The sequence below is a fragment of the Urocitellus parryii genome, chromosome 9 (genome assembly GCF_045843805.1).
Source record: "Urocitellus parryii isolate mUroPar1 chromosome 9, mUroPar1.hap1, whole genome shotgun sequence".
Taxonomy (NCBI): domain Eukaryota; kingdom Metazoa; phylum Chordata; class Mammalia; order Rodentia; family Sciuridae; genus Urocitellus; species Urocitellus parryii.
This window is the reverse complement of record NC_135539.1, coordinates 129,604,229-129,626,141: the sequence shown is the minus strand read 5'-3', so window position 1 is coordinate 129,626,141 and position 21,913 is coordinate 129,604,229. Positions and strand designations below refer to the sequence as shown.

The window sequence follows — 21,913 nt, the reverse complement described above, 5'->3', positions numbered from 1 at the left end:
TGATAATTAGAGTGTAGAGGTACTGGGATTAGCCTGTGAGTGAGGAGGAGAGGGATGATAAGATGGTGAAGTGATGAAAACTGTTCAAACAAGTTTCTAAGCTCAGTCTCCTATAATTAAGAGAATAATAAAAAGACACAATATCTATTATCATCTCATCTTACATTTATATATAGTCCCCACCAAAGAACCTCCACTTCTTGTTTTCACTATTTCTAGTGTATAGTTGCCAACAACCAACCAAAGGATATGTTGCAACTTAAAAATAAACTTACATTGCTGTCATGTGAAAGACCCGAAGAATGTATCAGGATGATGCAAAGAAAAGTGAGCTGAATGTACTGACATAAATATTGCTGCTGACATGGGACCTCCCTTTGGGATGACTAATGAATGATAAATGTTTTACCTTCGCTCTTTCTCGAGAAGAGAAATGTGTGAGATTAGATAATGTATCCTTGGAGCTATCTCCCGTGCACCCTGCTATCTGGGAAATGTCTGCTCTGTCAGAAGAATTATTAATGACTTTTTGAATGTTTCAAATAACAGTTTATATCCCAAGTACAGAGAGCAGTCTATATATTATTTAATGTTTGCAGGATACTGAAATGCCACTCCGCTGAGCTTCAGCCAGTCTTTCTGGTCTTCTTCCATCACTTGACTTTATACACCAGCCAAATACAGTTATGTCCTAGCCCCCATTCTCTACTTTTTCTTCCCCATGTTTCCTGCCCCCGCCCCAATCTATTCCTTATCCCTAGAATGCCCTTCCTTTCAGTCTGACTTGTAACTGACTCCCAAGGTTCGGATCAGATGGCAACACTTTTACTGAGTCTTTTCAGATTTTTTTTCCCTCTAAAATACTCTTTTCTCCTGTAGCATTCAGTGCAATTTTTCTGGTGTGTCCCTTTTGAATTAATTGATCCCATGTTTTATTTTTATTTCTGTACAGATTTTCTCTCCATCGTTGACAATAGAGTATTTTCTGCCACTAGTAAATTACAGTGTCTGAGAAAAACATTGTGAATAAAACATCAGCCCGTGGGTCCTGAGGGTGTCTAGGGAAGCAGGCAGGAGAGTGGCCTCATTAGCCCACAGCTTAGGTACTGGCATAGAGCACCTGGATGTGGTCTGTGATTTAAGATGCTACAAGTGGCCATTGCTTTTCATTTGTGGCCTTCATAGCAAGTCCTTGACACATGAGGGCACTTTTACTAAACAGACACGATGAGTCCACTCATTTCTATAATCATATAAATAACTCAAATGTTCTCACTTGCCTTTGATGTAGGTAAAGCATGCTGTAAAAGAGTAACTGAACAGAATATAAAGTTTTATTAAAAACAGAAGAGAAGTTGTTTATGCCACTAGGTTTCCATTTGTAGAGAAGCTGCAAGTCCTGGATCTTATTTCTGAGAAGCAATATGAATTTTCCATTCAGGCAGCTCTATCTATATATAGAGTGTTCAAATATAGCCACAGAAACCCTTGAGCCCAATTTTGTCCTCTGCTCCTTAAGGGAAACTCCCTGCAAAGATATTAAATAATGGGTTTAGATAATATGAAATGTTTCTATTCATCTGGGATTATCAGTGTGATCATGTAGTTTAACACATCCCCTGGGGTATGTTTCCATTAAGTAAATTTGGACAAATTGTGCTTAGATAATCTCCCAGATAGAAAAGGAGTGTACCAACCTTGTGATTATATTGAGATTCTGAGACTAGTAGAAATATTTTGGTTTAGATGTTTATGTTGGTTGTCAGAGCATACTAATGAATTTTTGGCAGGGTGAGAATATTTTAGAAATCGGACTCAATTGGCAGAGCTTGTCTAGGAATCATTATTAAATCAGCCTCCAGTTTACAAAGGACCACACAGAAAGGTTCTAAGACTGTCCTCCAGTTATTCTCACCTGGTGAGAATAATGTAGACTATATCAGATGTGCTATTTAAATACTGTATAGTGGATTTTTCCAAGAAAATGTCCCAGTTATTTTGACCTGCCAGTGTCAGACTGTTAACTAAATATGTCTTCCATTTTAAAATATATTTGCACACTTAGCGATAGATACCCTTGAGTATATATGAACATATGGATGTGTATATATGAATGTGCATATACATATATTTAATAGAAATTATCCTGAAATTTGGGTATATTTCTTTTTTTGATAATATTTTCCTTCTATGTCCAGTAAAATGATGATATATAAATCTAGCTAGCATTATTCTATCTTTGTGACTGGCACAGTGCCTGACTCACAATAAGTTTTCAAATAATTGATTGAAACCATCAAGTTTTTTAATTAAAAAATAATATCACTTGAGAGCAAATGCTTCAAATATGGCTGGATGTCTATTTGATGTTCAAGATCCATTATTTAATATCTTTTTGGCCTAGAAATAGTACTTGACCACCCGAAGTCTGAGGAAAATCATAGCTACTTCATGTTGTCGACCTCCATGAGATATTAGTTAAAAGTGTTGTAACAGTTTCTAACACATTGGCAGATTAATTAGTAAAATTAGTTATTCTCTCAAATATAGGTAAATTATACATTTATTTTTTATTGTAATGTAGATATACATGAAATGGGTGGCACTTGTTTTTATTTTTACCTTCAGGAACATTTGCTATTTTAGAAAACATTACAACACTTTAGGAAAGAGAAATAAAAACTACCAACCAATTTCTAATTCAGTTTACAACAGGGCAGATTTCCTATTTAGCGAAGGGAGGAATTCTCAATGGATTAGCACAGGAAGGTTCAGACCTCATTATTGTTCCATGTCATGGAAGGTTGACAGGATGTTCTGCTTCACAGTCACTCAGAACTCAAATTGATGGGGAGGCTCCATTATAATTCAAAGCATGCAGCTTCTTCAGTTCCTTTAAAAGGGAAAAGGACAAGAGCATACACTAAATAAATTAGAAGAGATTTCAGTCACTTCTAGCTCATCCCAGAAGTGACACACTTTACCTGCTACATCACCAATGGACCAGAACTCTCATTGCAGCCTGGCATGCTAGGGCTGTCTCACAGAAGCTTGTGGGGAGTTGGAATGCCCTTTTCTTCCCATCTGTATCCAGGGGCATCATATTGGGAGCTAAGAATCAGCCATGATGGAAGTATTTACTCCATACAAATTAGAACATTTAAAAAATTGAGGTCTACTAATTTTTAGAGAGGAGTTTACCAATAACCCACTAACTGAACTTTCCTAACTGAAATGCAGAATAGCAGCCAGGGGCAGTGGCAAATATCTGTGATCCCAGCTACTAGAAAGACTAAGAAACAGAGGATCACAAGTTCAAGTCCAGCCTGAGCAACTTAGTGATACCCTGTCTCAATACAAAATTTTAAAGAGGGCTGGGAATGTATCTCGGTGATAGTGTGTGCCTAGTGTGCATGAGATCCTGGGCTCAATTCCCAGTACGGAAAAGAAGAATATAGAATAACAGTCACGCAGTTGCAGAGTATTTTTTATTGTCTTTCATGCCTAGGATTTCAAGTCTGCCATGAGATTATGTTATCCTAAAACACTCTGCATAGACTTAGGGACTATAGAAAGAACATTGAGCTTGGAATTATTGCCATTTAACTTGCTGTCTAAACTAAGGTAAGTATAATTACATTTACTTTGAGACTGTTTTTTTATGGTGCTATATATAAAATCATCTCTGGATGTCAGATTTAGCAAGGTTATATAAGATGGAACATGCTTAGCATAATGCATCTAGAATAATTTAGTGAGTTCTTGGTGACTCTGACATTAGCTAGTCTCGGGGGAATCTAAGGAAGAGCATTAACACCAGGCTGTTTTCATCATTTATAAGACCCTCAATTATTATGTGCCTGTTGAATCATATTCTCTAGGTGAGGAAGGACATTGTTACTGCCCTGAAGGGGCTTTGAATATAGGCAGATAATTGATAAGCCCTCCTCCTTAAACCTGGGAGTTCCATCTGCAGTAGAGCTGGCCAGGAGACCTGAGCCAAGACCTCAGAGGAGCCACCCGGTTCTCCTGGAGCTCTCCATGGTGCTTGCTCCATGGTGCTTGAGCCTGTCGTGCGTCTTCATTCCTGGTCATCTCACTCCAATCAGAAAACTAGCCTCTGGCCCGTTCTCTTCCTTCTTTGACTATTTTGTAGGTCAAGATGACCATCTATTTATGATTTCAAGATGCCAGTGGCGTCTAGCATCAACTCACCTCTGTCAAATCCAACTTTGCTTCACCTCTGGTTTATGCTACAGCAGCCTGTGAATTCCTGACTCAGATCCCTCCCCAGCTTCATGAACATGAGACTCCTCACTCAGGGCAGGAACGTACCCCACTATAAACATCTTTAAGTTGTATGATTAAGTTGACTATTTAAAACACCTCTAGGAGTTTCTAGCCCATGGAAACACTGTCCAGGATCTGGTATGTAGGAAATTTTCTCTTACACTCTGAGCCAGCATGCTGCTCCCAAATTTCCTTGTGAGCTACGGAGAAACGAGGTTAGGGTGGCTGCAACACAAGAGTGCTGCTCAAAGATAATCTGTTGACCAGCTTTCTGGAATAATACTCTAATTTTAATGTAACAGATTGATGCTACCTGATATAAAAGTATCAGGTAGAAAATATTAAAAGTAATTTTGGCTTTCTAGTTTTATCACATATACGGAAAATAATATTAGGAAGGCTCAAATAATTTGGAAGACAAGGGAAGGAGAAGAAATACAGCTTGGTTGCCTCTGCTTAACTCAGTTACAGAACTAGTTGGATTTTCTTTGCCCCAGAACACCTCCATATCATCTAGTACCTGCTCCACTGCTATTTTTAACAAATTATTTAACCTCTTTGATTTGTGAAATGAGAATACTAATGGTACTCTCAGAGGAGCTTTTATAAGAAATTAGAGTGGTAGTTTATGTAAAGGGCTTAGTCTCCAAGTACATTTTATCAATGTTAATTTCTTTCTCCTTCACCTATCATTTTGCCATCATTTTACATTAAGCTTTATTGTCCCATTTCATTAATATATTTAAAAGGGAGCTCAGATAAGAAATACTCTTAAAATAAAAGCTTTAGCAGCAAACTTTTGGTACTTTCTCACAAAGAAATTTAATGGGATGTTTAATATTCCTAAAATATTGTCCACGTATTATTTTAATTCTTTTAAGAGAATTGTTTTAAGAATGACAGATGCATAGTTTATATTAGAGCCATTTTTATCTAAATTGTTTTAAATTTTTTCTATTTTTAAACAATATTTTTTTTTATTCCCATCATCCTGGTTAGTCTTGAGTTGCCTATACTTGTGTATAAAAGTGGACTAACTTGGAGGTTTCTTTACTCACAAGCCATTTTAAATTCTATAAGGCATTATCTTTACAGTATAATAAAGAAATATGAAAGTAAGATGTCTTGTTAATTTATTAACTTTTATATATTAACATTGCTCAGAGAATAATAAACTTACCTTCTTATTTCTACGTACTTCATTAATTAGTGTAATATTTTAGGGATCAAAGTTATTTTACTTTGTGATAATTTTGGGTAATTGTAAGGGCCTCCCTATTCATCAAATTTGCTTTATCTTAATGTCAGATTTAGCAACAGAAGATAACATACTTTCAAACACTTGCATAATCTGTAATTTTCTCACTGAGGTATCGAGCACCACTGTTTAAATCGGCCTTTGTCAGTTGATTTATGCACAGAGCACTTGGCAGATGATGAGTACTTGGTGGCAGTCATTTGGCAAATAGTGTGTCATATTTCTCCTTGGTAACCTCAATGGCTGTTTTATCCTAAGGGGCTTTCTGAGCAGCAGGGCAGTTGACAGTGATCTATGATGTCGGTGAATCAATCTCCATCACTTTACTGTAATAGCATTTTGAATGACTTACAAGAAATCAGTACTTGTAGTGTCTTTAGTAAAACTGTTTTATTGGAAGAAGTGAAATTTGACTTTGCAAGGTTTTATACAACTATATTCACAGTCTGTTATTTCAAATTTGGTCATGGTCTATAACTTCTTTTTTCATTTATTATGTGAAATTCATGGAACATTGTCCTTTAGAAATAATGAAATAAATGATGAGATAGAGACCCCTATATTGACACATGCGATCTTTTGTAATCTTTATGAAAATGAATCATAGTATCTAGCAACATTATTTGTACTAAAAATATAGCAACACGTATGCTAAGAATATTGAACAATGTTTTCATAATGTTGTGTTATTTTTCTTTACCTTTGAGTTTTTGTAGATTGTGCTCAATAAGGAAGAAATATGGTCGCAACAGGGACAGATATCCCTCATCTTTCTTCTCATTATTAAGTAAAAGGAGCCACACTGTGTAGTTTGCAAGCCTTGGCAGCGGTCCTCTTTAATGTTGATGTGGTTTCTTCTGGCTGTTCGTATTGCATTCTCTTATCGCTGGATACCTGACTATGTGTCTTCTCCGAGTTGAGATTGGGATCCACATTTGGGGCCCTGGTGTTATCTTGTGTATCCCATCCTCCCACACTCACCTCTACTTAAATGCTGGTATCATACAGTCATTCCATTGTGAGACAAAACATTGGCAGTGAATGTAATAAAATAACGGCAAACTTCCATTGCTAAGTTAGAGATGGTTTTTGAAATACAGATTCTTAGACTCTACTGAAACAGTGATTCTGATTTAGTAAATCTAGGCTGGAGCACAGAAGTCTGCATTTTTTTTTTTAACAAACAACTCAAGTGATTTGGTGTAGGTATAGCTGCAGGAGAGCTTTAGATCCTTCTTTGAGAGAAACTGAAATAGCAGCTAATGCTGATTTATTACAGTAGACAATGTGGTGAAGAGTTTGGAACCTGACCTTTGGATTAAAACCTCCTCTCTGCCATTTCCAAACCTGCAAACTTGGAGAAACTGTTTTAACAATGTAGCATCTCAATTTTCTTATCTGAACACTGAGGAAACTAATGATGTCTTCTTTATGAAGTTGTAATGAGCATAAAATAAGCCAATGTATTTAAGAGCCAAGGCATTGCAGAAGTGCCTAATAAACACTGGTATCATTTTATCCTTTGCGCTTATTCCATAATTGTTTATTATTTATGTATATAGGAGCCACTTGAGTGTATAGTTATGATTCCTTATTTAGTACAGCTCTTATCCCCTTTATGACAGTTTAGCATAACAGGCTAGTCTATATTTCTTCTGTGTATGTTCATCACTGAATTTGCTGTATTATCGTATTCCGACCTCTCCAGCCATTTCCCTCAGGAGTCACAAGCTCTGTGGGGTGAGGATTGTGTTCAACTCACATTTTCATTTCAAACCCCAAGTATCTTTGCTAGAATGCTGCTACGCTGAGGATGCCATTGTGTGAAATCTGGAAAACGCTCAGCTCCTGTTCTTGTCCTGATGCTAATGTTCCAGTGGCAAAGAAAAAGGAGCTATTTTCCAGAATTGAACCTGGATGGTATTTGTAAGAGGGAATTGACTCATTTTTTTCCCTTTCAATATTTTCTGAGCATCTACCATGTGAAGAACAGAGAACAAAAATGAAGGTCCATCCCTTTATGGAGCTTTTACAGATTTACTTCAAATTTATTAGTGACTGAAATCTTATATCTTCTACCCTTAGACGTGCAATATATGACTGAATTGTATTTTACAGCAGATCTCTTAGAGAGTGTGCTGTAAAACTTGCATTTCAAAGTAGACTTACAGCTAAGTGCAGAGACTCACTTATTAAACATGAATGTTAATTAAACACTACAGTTTGTCATATGGGTTAGTACTTATTGTGATCGGCATCCTGGATCAACGGCTTACTAGATTTGTCATTAAACATTTTCAGACCTCTAGCAGTGGAAGACACTCTGTTCGAATCACTGGGCTCAGTACTATTGATTTCCGAGCTGGCTTTTCTCGAAAGCCCACCCTGGACTTCAAGAAAACAGTCAGCAGACCTGTGCAAGGTTTGTATGTGCATACTACTTAAACTGGTATAAGTGAAAAGATCTCTCAATTGTCTGTGTGTTTATAATTTTTTTTTTAGTATTTAACAAAATTAAGAGGCATAGCATCTTTACTTAAAACATAATTGCTCTTTTGGTTTAGTTTCTGTTTTTCAAGGCCCAAGATTAGTGATATCAGAATCACCTGAGAGCTTGTTAAAAATGAAGATTCCTGGGCCATACTCCAGACTCCTGAGTTAGAGCCACAGAAAGCAGAGCCTAGGAGTCTGCATTTTAGTGAGCAATTACTTATTAAGTTTAGAGAACTACTGATCTTGACCTTGAAACTTTTTTCTTACTAAAAATCTACAAATGATCTCATTGTCAAGATGAAATGCCTGAATATAGCTGAAAAATTAAAGACCCCATGTATCAGTGTGTGTTCCAAGATGAAAGCATCGCTGATTACCAAAGCTTATTTTTGCTCCTATTTTAATTCATACAGTAAGATTTATAATTATGTAGCTCCAACATACCATAATTCTTACAGTATTTTTTTCCAGTCACTGTTCATTTATTTTTATTGCTGCAGTTTCCATAAGGATATAAAATCATAAATCTTTAAAAATATTTATATAATCAAACATCATGTAACAAAATATTCATTTTTTTGCTGCCTATGTTTAAAATACTGTAAAGATGACCACATTGTATTTTCTAAGTTTCTGTGGTTAACTTCTATGTAGAAAAGTTTCTATGCTGCTCTGCACTTTGTAGGGAAAACTGTATACTCCTCCTTATGGTACTTACAAGTTATTTTAATGCAAATATTTATTTACTATAATAGCCTAAGTTGTGTGCAACTTGTAGATGCTGACAGAGTCTTCCTTTTCTAGGGATTCCTACCTATGTGCTGCTGAATACCTCGGGCATTTCAAGTCCAGCTAGAGTAGATCATCTGGAACTTCTGAGTATCTCAGGAGGGTCCCTGAAGGTTATTCCTGTGAAATATTACCCAGATCGAAAACCTTATGGCATATGGAATATTTCTGACTTCATACCACCAAATGAAGCTTTCTTTCTCAAAGTAACGGGCTATGATAAGGACAATTATCTCTTCCAGAGAGTGTCCAGTGTTTCCTTTTCTAGTATTGTCCCAGGTGAGTCCAACCTTGGGATATAGACAGCTGAAGGGGGGTGATGTGGTAAAGAATAGATTAGAAAATAAAAAAAGAATATCTCATATTACTACGATGGCATTTAACTGGTGGGCATTTATACTTAAATAACTTGGTTTTTCTTAACCGCTAAGTAACACTTTCAGTGTTTCATGTTAAGTCTCACTGAATGCAGAACTGAAAATTTGATTAATCAATTTAAGAGCCAGAAATGGGAAGTTCTAGTACTCTCTAAAAAAAAGCTTGATAAAAGTTTCTACAGTGGCTGAATGTTTATATTCAATTATCAGAAACATTTTGCTCTGTGCACAAAAAATGCACTGTGAGCAACTGGTGACCATTCTGCCTTTACTTGGTTAGTTAATTCCTAGTTAATTATCTCTTTCTATGAAGAGGAGATGAGATCACAGATTTGGGATTATGTGGAAGCAGCAGGTAACATGATTCCATGGATACCATTAGTAAGGTGGCCATGGCAATATCTAGAAACAAGTCAACTTTGAACAAATAAACATAATAAAAGTTATTTTGAGTGGTTTGGATTAATTGGAATGCAGATGATTCACTGGAATGATTTGTGAAGTTTGTGAATAGTTTCGCAGGGAGTACTTAGTATTGTTGTGATTTTCTTTTCCTTTTTTTTTTTTGTTTTGTTTTCTAGATGCTCCTAAAGTTACAATGCCCAAGAAAACCCCAGGATACTACCTGCAGCCGGGCCAAATTCCCTGCTCTGTTGAAAGTTTTCTGCCTTTTACCTTGAGCTTTGTCAGAAATGGAATTACGCTCGGAGTAGACCAGTATTTAAAGTGTGTAATGTTTCGATCACTAATCAATATTAGCGTTAAACATGTAAATGCAAATAGATTCTCATATTAAGGTACTCTTTCCCTAGCAATTTTCACTTACTTGCTTCATGGTGTTGGAATATCACAGTGAAAAAAAAAAAAAAACAGACTTGGGTGTGCCTTGGTGGAGCTTATGGTAATGGAGGGAGACAGTAAGCAGATGATAAAGGTAATATGAGAACACAGTCAATGCTAGAGCACATCCAAGGGTTTATTCAGGTTTTATAGAATTTGAATTTTATGTAATTTAAGTTCCATGTTAAGACAAAGAACAGAGAATGATGAACACAATGGCACTTATCAGACCTTGGAAGGGGACCTTATGAAGAGAGGCCCTGAAGCTTTTCCTTTATTGGCTTTGGGGTAAAAATGTCTCTGATTCTGATTTGAAGTGTCACAATAAGGGGATCTGATGGGTGTTATGACAAGAAAGTAGAACAGGGTAATTAGGAAGGGTCATATGCAGGAGGCTGGGAGCCATGTGGTTTGGGCCAGGTTGAAATTTTAAGACTGAGGGTAAGGGGCATTTGAGCAAAGACCTGAAGATGTGAGCAAGAAGCTCATTCATTAACCACAGAAGAGAGGGCATGCCCCAGGAAGAGCAGGTACATACATATAAAGGCCAAGTGGACGAAACCTGTAGGAAAGAAAGCAATGAGCCCAGTGTAGCTAGAGCCCTGTGGGCCAGGAGAAGGGGAGAAGATAATGTCAGGGAGGTTTGATGTGTGATGGAGGTGGGATGACATGGTGGACCAGAAGCACATGTGACTGCTGCATAGAACAATCGACAGGAGTGGCTTCAGAAGACACCAACTTTTCCTTGTGAAACTGAGTGACTTTTAAAAACAAATAAAAGTACTCTAATGATAAATAGACCTTGAAAAGTGGAGGGAAATGATTTCTGGAAAGCTTTGCCTTTTAACTCAACCATGAAATAAACTACATTTTGGGGGAAAACTCTAGGAATTCTTTTACCAACCTTTTACAATGTAAATTCAATATTAGCAACTTCCATACACGGTTACATATTTGATAGTCTTAGCTTCTGCAGTCTCTTTATTGGGATTCATTTTTAAGCAAAAATGTACAGCAGGAATGTTCATTGTAACTAGAAAGTTTTCCATCCATTGAAGATTGATCTCCTGCTCTGTACATAGTATATCTTGATGGTTTACTTAGCTGAATATTTTATAAACAGCAACATAACTGACCAGGGTATCAAATGGTGAAGCTACATATCTGGGCGATGAAATAAAATAATTCTGCTTCCTGTTTAAATAGCAACATTTTTCAAAGACACTTGAGATTCTTTATAAACATTAATTCATTAATTCTACACAATTCTTGGGAGGTAAGCCACAAGAATTCTTTTTCTCATTTTTCCAGTTCCATGGCCCAGAAATATGACATGCCTTGCTGACATGTATTAAGCTCTTTGGAAGTGAGGGCCAGAGACAAAATTAGGCATGAGTGATGATAGAATGATACTCTAATCCTGATTCCCTCACATGCCTCTGCCCCAGATTTCCTAATTGTATGAAATATGCAACTTAATCTTTGTTTATGTCAGTCACTTTGGTCTTCAGGGGACTTAAGAGAGAATCAGTTTGCATTAGTAGCAGGATATATTTCTATTGGGCAAGTTATTTTCCCTATTCCAAAGTTCATCCCTTCAAACCCTTGTAAAAAAAAAATATGGTTATATATTGATTATATCAGCTGAGAAAGCTACATAAAAAACAGTTATTTTCATGTACTATTTCATAAACAAGGGGACCATGCCAAGTGCAGCTGTGACTGTCTTCAAGCAATTAGCCAACTAGGTTATGAGACTTTGAACAAATGATTTGTCATTCAAATTTTCTATTTTTAAAACGAGGGATTTAGTGCTAGAAAAATTGTCACTTTCTGTTTCCAATATTTCCATGAGTCTAAGTTTTGGATGAATTCTAGCATATGCTCAGCTCTAAAGCAGGCACTGTATAGAACACCAAAGGCATATGAATTCCAAATTTCTACCTTTCTGGAACTTACAGTACTTCCTAGATAATGACATTTACAAACTTGTGCCTAGCATACTGATGCCAAGCATTCCAGTTACAGCTTAAGTTATCAGTGAAGTATGGAGTTAAGTACTATTCCATTTTCTTCTGAAAGTAATAATAAGGCCCCCTGGCACATAGTGCATAGAGCTTTGAAAGGAAGCATTAACAGAAATGGATATTCTCAGCTACTATAATGTATGAAACAATGACCATGCTTGGCTTTTCGAGTTACTGTTAATAGGAATCTATTCCTTAACTTTCTCTTACAAGCTCTAGGTCTGTGCTGACAGGAATAAAGAGCTCACTGAGTTCTTGGTGGTGGTTTGATGATGAGCATGGTAGGTTTGGGCAGGGAGCAATTTGGAGATACCTTTCTGAGGTATGATTTCTTATGCCACTTTCATACTTAGTGGAAGGTATCAGTCTCCAAGATGGACTTTTTTTTCCTTGAATTTCTATAAAGGCTATGAATAACCACAGATGATAAAGGAGAAGAATTATGAAAATATTATATTTCAACTGTATTTTTTAACATAGGATAATGCTTATTTATGTAGATTATTGGACTTTTTTAAAACAAGAATTAAATATCTATTACTAAGACATTTTCCCCAAATCATTTAAACAGTGTCAAAGGACAAAGAATGCATAGTTACGAAATGAATGAATATACAAAGTAGAGATTTTTCTAAAATCTAAATGATAGTTTGATTATAAAACTGATAATTTTTTCCTCCTTTCTTTGTACGTGTAGATTGAACCAGATTTGGTACATAGCCCCATGTGGAGTTTATACATAAGAAAATTAATTTATTTTCTTGGAATCAAAAAGTTGATTCCTGCCTTCATGCTTATAAATTAACCTGATTTAAGTGCTTTCTCTAAGATCCCTGAACAAAAACTGGGAAAGACATGGGGAAGAAAAGAGATTTAGCAAGTGTTTGGTAGCATTATTCTCTTATGCTTTGACATAGTTAGAAAATGTTCCCCTAAAGAAATCTGCAGTCTTCATAGATTACTGACTTTGCTGTGTCTTTGTGTTCAATGTAGAAAAGCTTAACTTTCTAGTTGAGCTATAAAAAGGTATGTAATTATAAGTTAAAAATGACTCTCTGGTTTTATCCATTAACTTTCTTTGCATTGTTCTTTCGAATGAACTCTTCGAAAAGAAATAGTCAGATCATTGTTTTCAACTTGGTCTTGTGTTCTATAGAAACTAATGTTTTGTGTTTGTTTTTTTTTTTTTCCATTTTCTTACCCCCAGAGAATCTGCCAGTGTCAACTGGGATATTGAAAAGGTCACTCTGTCTGACGAAGGCTCCTATGAGTGCATTGCTGTCAGCAGTGCAGGGACAGGACGGGCACAAACATATTTTGATGTATCAGGTAGTTGTCACTAAGTTCTTTGTGATCACCTGCATATTAATTAGTGCACCTATGGAAATGGGATGTCAACACCCACTTTACATGTATACAGTTGCCTTTATGATTTAATAATCATCTATCTGTTCACCGATTGTGAACTCAAATCTTGGCTACACTATGTACCAGTTGTGTGACTTTGTTTCATTATTGAGGACTCAAGGCCTGGGTTTCCCTAACCATAAACGAGGATAATAACAATATGCATTTCTATCCTATGGAAAAACTGTGAGGACTGAGTGCTGTATGCTGTATATGTAAAGCACTCAGAAAACAGTCTGACACCTAGTAGAACGTTATTGTTACTATCGGTATTGTTGTTGTGGTTGTCACCATTATTATTGTGGGAGTTTAATGAATATCTTTCACAATCACCCTATGGAATTTCCCTTGAGAAAATAAAGTTGAAGTAAAGGATCTATTCTAGTTACAAGGGTAAACTGCCCCTGCCCCCTTTTTCATAATGAGCAGAGTGCTTTTATGAATGGATTTTGATCTCTAAATTAAAAAACAATGAACATGATCTCATTCTAGCAACACCGGGGTCTCAGTTGGTACATTATTGTCATTAAGGGCAGAAATAATGCTTATATTTTATATTCAGAGAGCATATTTCATATGAATAGATGCTAGAAAAGCTTCATATTGTAAGGAAATATATTTTAAATAAAACATTTTGTCTTCTAATCTCCAGGATTCTTAGGAAATAAAAAAAGACTACCCTATATAATCAATAAACAAGATTAAGCCGCTAACATGGCATGTATTTACAATTTGTAGGAAACTTTGTTTTGATGGACTTATCTTTTACCTGCCTTATGGACTAGTATTGCTGTGTGTTTAGTCATAACTGAAGTATTGCTGCTGTTGAATTTGTAGCAAAGTCTATATTGCTTTTAGTGTTGGTGTGCATTTTCTTGAGACAATGTAGGACAAAGAAAGCTTTTCACTGATAGGAGGGACCATTAGGGACCTGGGATTTATGGTGCTTGTTATTAGTAAGTTGAAGCTGAACTTTTGGAAACATAGGCATGTAAGTTAGGCAAGCAGTTCTTCTTGCAGTAAAGTTGTTTATATTCTCTTATTCTTAGAAAAATAAAGATTTGTCTTCTGAAACGAGTTAGCAAGTTGACATACATCACAAGCTATTCATTTTTTCATCTCCAGAAATTATGAAAAGCATTGGAATTGCGTCAACATTCCTCAGCTTCTGGGAAAGCACATACTCAAACACTTGAGTATTTTTCCCAGCGACATTAATTAAGAGAAGGACAACAAGGAAAGAGTTCGAGTTGACTTAGACATCTTGCATAAATAACCAGGAAGTACCAGCAAGCACTGGTGAACTGTTAGGAATTTGGCTGTGTGGCGCCAGTGACTTCTGTGTGTGTATTAACCTGTGCCAGCTAGGCGATGGCATAACTAGGAAATTGTACTGTGCCCAAGCTGATTTTCAGGAATTGTTTCCCACTCAGTTGTTTTAAAGCACGAGGCGGAGGCGTGGGTGGGTAGTGGGGAAGCATTGATGGTCATGGCAGTGACTCTCAGCACAGAAGTAAGAAACAAGGGCCCCTTTGGAGTTGGAAGAGTGGACATTTCTCTCAGGGCTGGCTGGTGCCTACTACACCAATCTGCTTCTGAATCCCCCTGAGACTCAGAGGAGGCTCTAGCTCCGCCGCTTTGCTGAAGTCACTTATCAGCATATTGGAATCAGGAACTGACTCACAGGACAATCAGCTCTCATATTTCATAAAGGGTGTTAGGAAAGAAGGCATCATGGGATAGTGATAATCTGGTGTCACTGTGGACATTTATAATGTACAAAGTCAGATAGAGTCCAAGAACTATTTAAAGAAAAGCTAAAGTTCTGCTGATATGTTACCTTATTATTTTTTTCAGGATTCTGCTATAGTCAACATGTTTCAGGGCATGAGATTCATTTGAAATGTTGGTTACTGATTGTTTTACATGCAAAATGGTGTAGAAAGCACTATATTTCTCTTTCACTGAATACAAATACATAGGAACCAGTGAATAAAATGGTAAAAGCATACAGTTACTTTTTTTCAAAGGATATTGTTAATTCAGTTTAATACTATTACAAACATTAGTTTTCTGTACTGGTTTTTTTTTTAAATTAACACAATAACATACACACACACGAGTACTAGCATTCTGGGCTTAAGCAAAAATTCTGAATAGAGGAAACTTACTAAAGGCATACTAGGGACAAGAGATGTTTAATTATAATTGCAGGATATTGTTTTAGAACAGGATAAGACCTGGAGAGAATCTTGTAACACTTGATAATTTTATAGCTAAAGAAGCAGAAGTCCAGAGGGAGCAAAGTAACCCACTTATGATCAGTCCAGTGGTCCTTGCCAGCTTCCTGCCCTAGTACTCGGCTCTCCTCTGGTCCCCATGTCCTAACCAGTCATGCTTTCACTTAGGAATCTTGTTTTCTTGTACTCCCGAGTTATTTCTGGTGATCTCTAATCTGAGCATCCTTCACAAACCACTCTAACTCTCCCTCATCTTTCCCCTACCCCTAGCAGATTCATTCATGATATATGTAAATGTGTGTGCATGCTCTAGATGCTCTCCGGGTATTCATGCAATAGTCAAATTGTATGTCATTTTCAAATCTTATAGTTTCAGGGTATTATTATAAAGTGGTTGTTTTGCTTATTTCAATTTATATTTGAACAGGAAATAGACTCAGAAGCTTAGTTTGCATGTAAGAATGTTATTGAGGAATGCTGTAGGGAAAAGCACCTGTAAGAGAGTGAGGGAAGAGGAAGGACATGACTGTGATGCAGTTGTAACAGGGTCCTCATTGCACCCTACAGGGACAGCCCTGAATTGAGGCAAGAGATCTGGCCTCTGTTCCATCACATGTGGCCATTGAATGTGGTGGCACTGAGAAGGAGGACTAATTTCAACATAATGGCTTCATGGGACCTTAGAGCTAGAAAGGATCTTTAAAATTACCTAATTTAGTCATTTTATTATTCAGACAAGGGGACAAGACCATCAGTAAATTGACTTATCTAAAGTCACACAGATAGGTGTAGAAGTAGGTAGCCTCTGATTGTGACATCCAACAAACACAGGAGGCCCATTTAAATTTGAGCTTCATATAAGTATCCTAATGTATACTTATACTAAAATATTATTTAATGTTTACCTGAAATTCAAACTTAAGTGCCCTGTATTTTCTCTATCTACCCTCAGACTCCAGTTAAAAATTTCTAATGTTATCATGTTCTCTTTCCATTGGTTTCACCAGCTCTTTTCATAAGAGAATTTAAAAACGTAGAATGATACAATTTATGCAGGTTTTTTAAAAAACAATGTAAAATGTTACATATCTTTTAGAAAATGTTTGGAAATCAAGAATGAGTATAAGGGACTATAGAAAATATGCACAGATTTCTGTCACTCGGCGATAATCACTGTGGCTTTGGCATATCTGCTTCCAGGGTCCATTCCAGGGCCAGAGATAGTATCTGCATTTTTTTGTCGAGTTTTAAATAGCATGAGGAGTAGTTTCTTGAGTATCTGACTTATTTTCATATATTAACTGAGACACATGGATTTCCAACTAGCAATGATCACCTCGGTTTTTTATTGCTATATAATTTATAATGGATTGCCACAGGAGAACATTTGAAAGCATTTGGCCGAGTGAGCTGTAGACGGGGAATTTAGATTCAGCCTCAAAACTAGAGCAATACGTGACTCTTTAATAATATTGGTTGCATACTTAATTAGCAATTAGATTTTTAACAATCTGACATATGCCTGTGCTACTCAAAGCCTTTTATGTTCATGATTCTATGTATATAATTTTATTAAGTGTCGGTCATTACTCTTTGTATCTTGTTAGTTCAAATCATTCTCCATTCCTAGGAAGAGGACATTTGTTTTATTCTACTGTCATATTGTATCCCCTCTTACAGCTGAAACTGTCATATCTTGCCACGTTTACCATCCTTTATGTCCTGTTTTCTTTAAGACAGTAAATATATATTTTAAATTTTAAAAATCCAAAATGCTATTTTCATCAAAACTGAAATAAAAATTTTGCCTCGTTCTGCCTTCCTCAATCTGTCCAGTCATAACCTTTTACCATGCCTCTTTGACATTCATGTTTATAATGTGTACGTTTGAACTTGAGCATATTTTTGATATGTAAATGTAGACTCCTTTTTTAAGTGCCTTTAAACTAGATGGTAATTTGGGGCAGGGAGTGAGGGCTCACTGGCGTACATATTAACCAATAAATTCTGTCATACTGGACCTTCCCTACAAGAAATGCAATACATACACATCCCATTTTTAAGCCACAGCTAAAGTGAGCAAAATGACCTGATTGGAAACTTTTGATTTCACACAGAGCCCCCTCCAGTCATCCAAGTGCCTAATAATGTTACAGTCACTCCTGGAGAGAGAGCAATTTTGACCTGCCTTGTCATCAGTGCGGTGGATTACAATCTAACCTGGCAGAGAAACGACAGAGATGTCAGACTGGCAGAGCCCACAAGAATGAGGACCTTGGCCAACCTCTCACTGGAGCTAAGGAGTGTGAAAGTCAGCGATGAGGGAGAGTACCACTGTGTGGTGTCCAACGAAGGTGGAGCGGCAGCAGCCTCCGTATTCCTGAGAGTGCAAGGTACTGTGTTGATGGTAACTTCTGAATCATGGTGTCCTTGTGTCTTGCTCCTTCAATCTCTGCCCTCCCACACTGGCTATCTCAGAGGGACGACACCTACCCAAGCCATTAGTTTTGAATGAAAGAATGCTTAGGGATCCTCCATTGTCTTAAGGTGATTAAGCTAGAAACTAAAACAACACTAACAAATGGGTAACTTGGCCACCATCTTGACTAATCCCACCAGTTGAAGATGTCTATTTGAAGAGAATATAAAAACTGTCTCTGGATGATTTCATAGTTTGAAATTCTCTCAATTATAATAATTCTTATTGTTTCAATAATCGGTTCAAAATTCTTCCCCAATTTAAATACTGTCTGATTGCATACATAACTGATTTACTTTCTATTTTTAAATTATATTTGATAATTTTACTAATGTTTTAATTCAGAGTTTCAGATGTTTCTCATTTTATCAAAAGTTAACCAGAGTTTTTCTTTTTGACTTCATTTCTTTTGTGTACAGATGTGTGTGCACACACGTGTTCATTGAAAGTAAACTAATATTGAGTCAATCTTGAATTATGTTTCCATAGATCAGATCTCCCTATAGCTACAAACAAAGTGTGTTAGCAATGTGAATTAATGGCTACTAAATATAGATATACATTATTCCATCAAAGGAAGATCAGGAAATGCTCCAAAGTTTCCTTTCAGTGGTGTCATTTGGTTTCTGAATGTCTGTAGACCAACTGAAAGTCTTAATGTAATGAGTAAATTACAGCCAGCAGTTTTTCACTGTTAAGCTAAAAGATTTGGTTACTGCCTCAGCTGATTATGTAATTTCTGATCCTTGATGTGGGACCTTGATTGTTTCAGAGTTGGGCCTATTTGGTTTTCACACAGAGCAATGTTATAATATCCTTGAAGTAATACTCTTAGGTAGTTCATAAGTAAGTTTAAGAGGGTGACCATTGGGTTTCAAGGCTACCTCTTAGAATGTTATTAGTGACAGAAAAATGAAACTACTTTGAGAATTAGCACAATGGTTGACATCTGATTATAGTGTTCTCCTTGGTAGTTGAGACATTCTGCGATTTGAATGTGTCTTGTTAATTGATCTGGTGGAACTTCTAGGAAGACGTTGCCTTTGTAAATAGTTCACTACATTTCTACATAGTAAATGCCTAGATCATGTGTATCAATGCAAGCAGCAATGTTGCTTACTAGAACTCTGGAACCATTTTACCAAACGGATTGCTTCAGATGAAATATGTGCTAATGGATTTGCAGTTTGATATTGGTTCTTCACTTGATGTCCCTGAGAATGGAATTATAAACACAAAACTAGACTTCATTGTTTTCCCAAGATATTATTTTAGATCACTCTATTTAGAGCATTAGAGCAAACTTTCATGGGTAAAAAATGATGCAAGGAATTTGTTTCTAAGAAAAGGAAATAGATTGCTAACTGCACATCCAGAGATTCTGTTTCCATAGATCTATTGTGCAGCCTGGGCATTTTTAACAGACTTCTCAGGTGGTACTGTGAACATATTCTGAAAACTACATAGCATCTATTCCCCAGAATGCACTCTATGATCTAGAAATTGTATCTTGAGGGGAAGCCTTTGACTCTTCTTTCTGCTAAAAGTCATTGTTGTTCAATGCTTTAAATAAGTGCTCAGATAAGATGTTTGTCTTAGTTCATTTTTTGTCACTGTAACAGAATACCTAAGAATGGTTAATTTATAAAGAAAAGAGATTTATTTTGAGTCATGGTTCTGGAAGCTGGGAAGTCTGAGAGCATGATGCTGGCATCTGCTTGACTTCTAGTGAGGGCCTTGTACTATGCCTAGCACAGTAAAAAGGGGAAGTGGGTATGTGCAGAAGAGAGAGCACCAGATGGTGAGTGGCATAGCCTCTGTTTATAGCAAGCCACTTTAGCAGTTAAAATCAGTAGCTGAAAGCAATAACTCACTCCCATGAGAAAGCCATTAATATATCTTAATGACCTAATCACCTCTTAATGGCCCCATTTCCCCACATGAATACAGTGAATTGAATTTCAACGTGAGTTTTAGAATGAACAAATCATATTTAAGATTCAGTAATGTTGTGTAATACCCAAGATATAAATATAAAATGTGAATTTACATGACCGCTAGTCTATACGAACCAGTGGTTTATAGGCATTCTATCATGGTTTGCCCAGTTGGCTTTGAGATTGAGAAATTTAGTGAAAAAGATGGTTTAAGAATCTAACAAAAAATACTCTTGAACTGATCACAATAATTAGAAGAAATAAAAGTCTGTAACAAATTATAACTATCTGAACACATTATTTTATGCACTTTTGGAAACCCAGTGAATGTGCTGGTGCACAGTTGTGAATATTTGATGAGTTAAACTATAGCTAGAGGTATAATTTATGGTAAGTTGAGATGATTTAAATCTGTTGACATATGGTCTTAAATTACAAATTATTTTAATCTTAGAGTTAAATGTTTTAAAAGCAGAAATAAAAATAAGTTCTAAAAAACTCAAAAGATACAAATATTATATAAATGGAGTATCACTTTAGGAATAATTTCCTTGCTTGCAGGAAAATTAGGAAAACATAGTTCATAGCTCCATTTGGGTTCCCCTTTGAGAATTATTTCTGTTGGGAATACTTGAAGGGTTAAAAAAATCCAGACTTCTACAAATTTTATAGTAGTTTCACGAGATATAATAAGCAAGAATTTTCTGGTTTAAAATAACGTTTGTCTAGCATTAAATCCTCTCCTCACCTAATAGTAAAACATCTATAAAAATTCCAAAATACAAAATGAAAGAATACTAAAAACAAGAGGAAATTAAAAGCAGCAAAAATTCTAGGAGGAATTTTATATATACTATATTTTTAAATTTATGTACATATGAATATATAAGTATATATATAGTATTTATTTATATTTTAAGATCAGTAGGATGAAAATCAACATCAGTCCATTTTTTTTTTCTGTCCACATGAAAAGTTGGGAGGAAGTAGCTTGGTCCCTGTTTCATAGTTTGCTTTAAAAAGAAAATGTTTATTTTGCAACTTCTCATGCAAAAAGTCTCAACATAACCCAAGCTTATCCATAAGGACCAAGGAAAGTTTCCATCTGGGTCCTGAAGCTTCAAGACTTAAGACCAAAGCCAAAGGCCCTGTGTCCACCAGAGTTTGCCTAGTGTGATCCAAACATTCTCATCTACTTCCTGCAGCTTTTGGACTGCAGATAGCAAGCTACAAGCCCCAGCACTACCCAAGCTCAAATCATGGGACTTAGGGATAGGTATCATATATCACACACATCCAGGAGCTTGGATGCCATCACCACAAGCCCAGATATTACCTGCACATGCCCTGGAAGGTTTAGAAATGTTCTCCTCCACATCCTATAGATTTTGGACCACAGCTTCTAGTGCCCAAAGCCCTGATAGCATCTGTGCTTGTCCCTTGTGACCTGGAGAAATCATCAACTTGGTTTGACAGCTTCACAAAGGGAGCTAACAGTGCTGCAAGCACCAATTGCAGCCACCCATGGGACTTAAGAAAAGTCCTAGTTTAAAAATGTAGAATCAATTCCTTTAAATTTTTTTAGTTATACATTTTATTTATTTAATTTTATGTGGTGCTGAGGATTGAACCCAGTACCTCATATGTATGAGGCAAGTGCTCTGCCACTGAGCCATAATCCCAGCCCTAGAATCAATTTTTAAAATATATGTTATTTAATATTGCAAATTAGAAGTGGAATAAACAAAACAGCCCATAATCATAATCATCACCTAT

General features: G+C 36.3%; 1 protein-coding gene across 1 annotated transcript in view; it reads left to right on the top strand.

The window, feature by feature from the left end:
* Hmcn1 (hemicentin 1) overlaps positions 1 to 21,913 on the top strand; it is a 392,095-nt gene that overhangs the window by 149,189 nt on the left and 220,993 nt on the right. Inside the window, exons 7-11 of the mRNA XM_026392850.2 lie at positions 7,850 to 7,970; positions 8,846 to 9,109; positions 9,789 to 9,933; positions 13,282 to 13,403; positions 17,839 to 18,114. Coding sequence (XP_026248635.2) covers positions 7,850 to 7,970; positions 8,846 to 9,109; positions 9,789 to 9,933; positions 13,282 to 13,403; positions 17,839 to 18,114 — 928 coding nt within the window. The remainder of the gene's footprint in view (positions 1 to 7,849; positions 7,971 to 8,845; positions 9,110 to 9,788; positions 9,934 to 13,281; positions 13,404 to 17,838; positions 18,115 to 21,913) is intronic.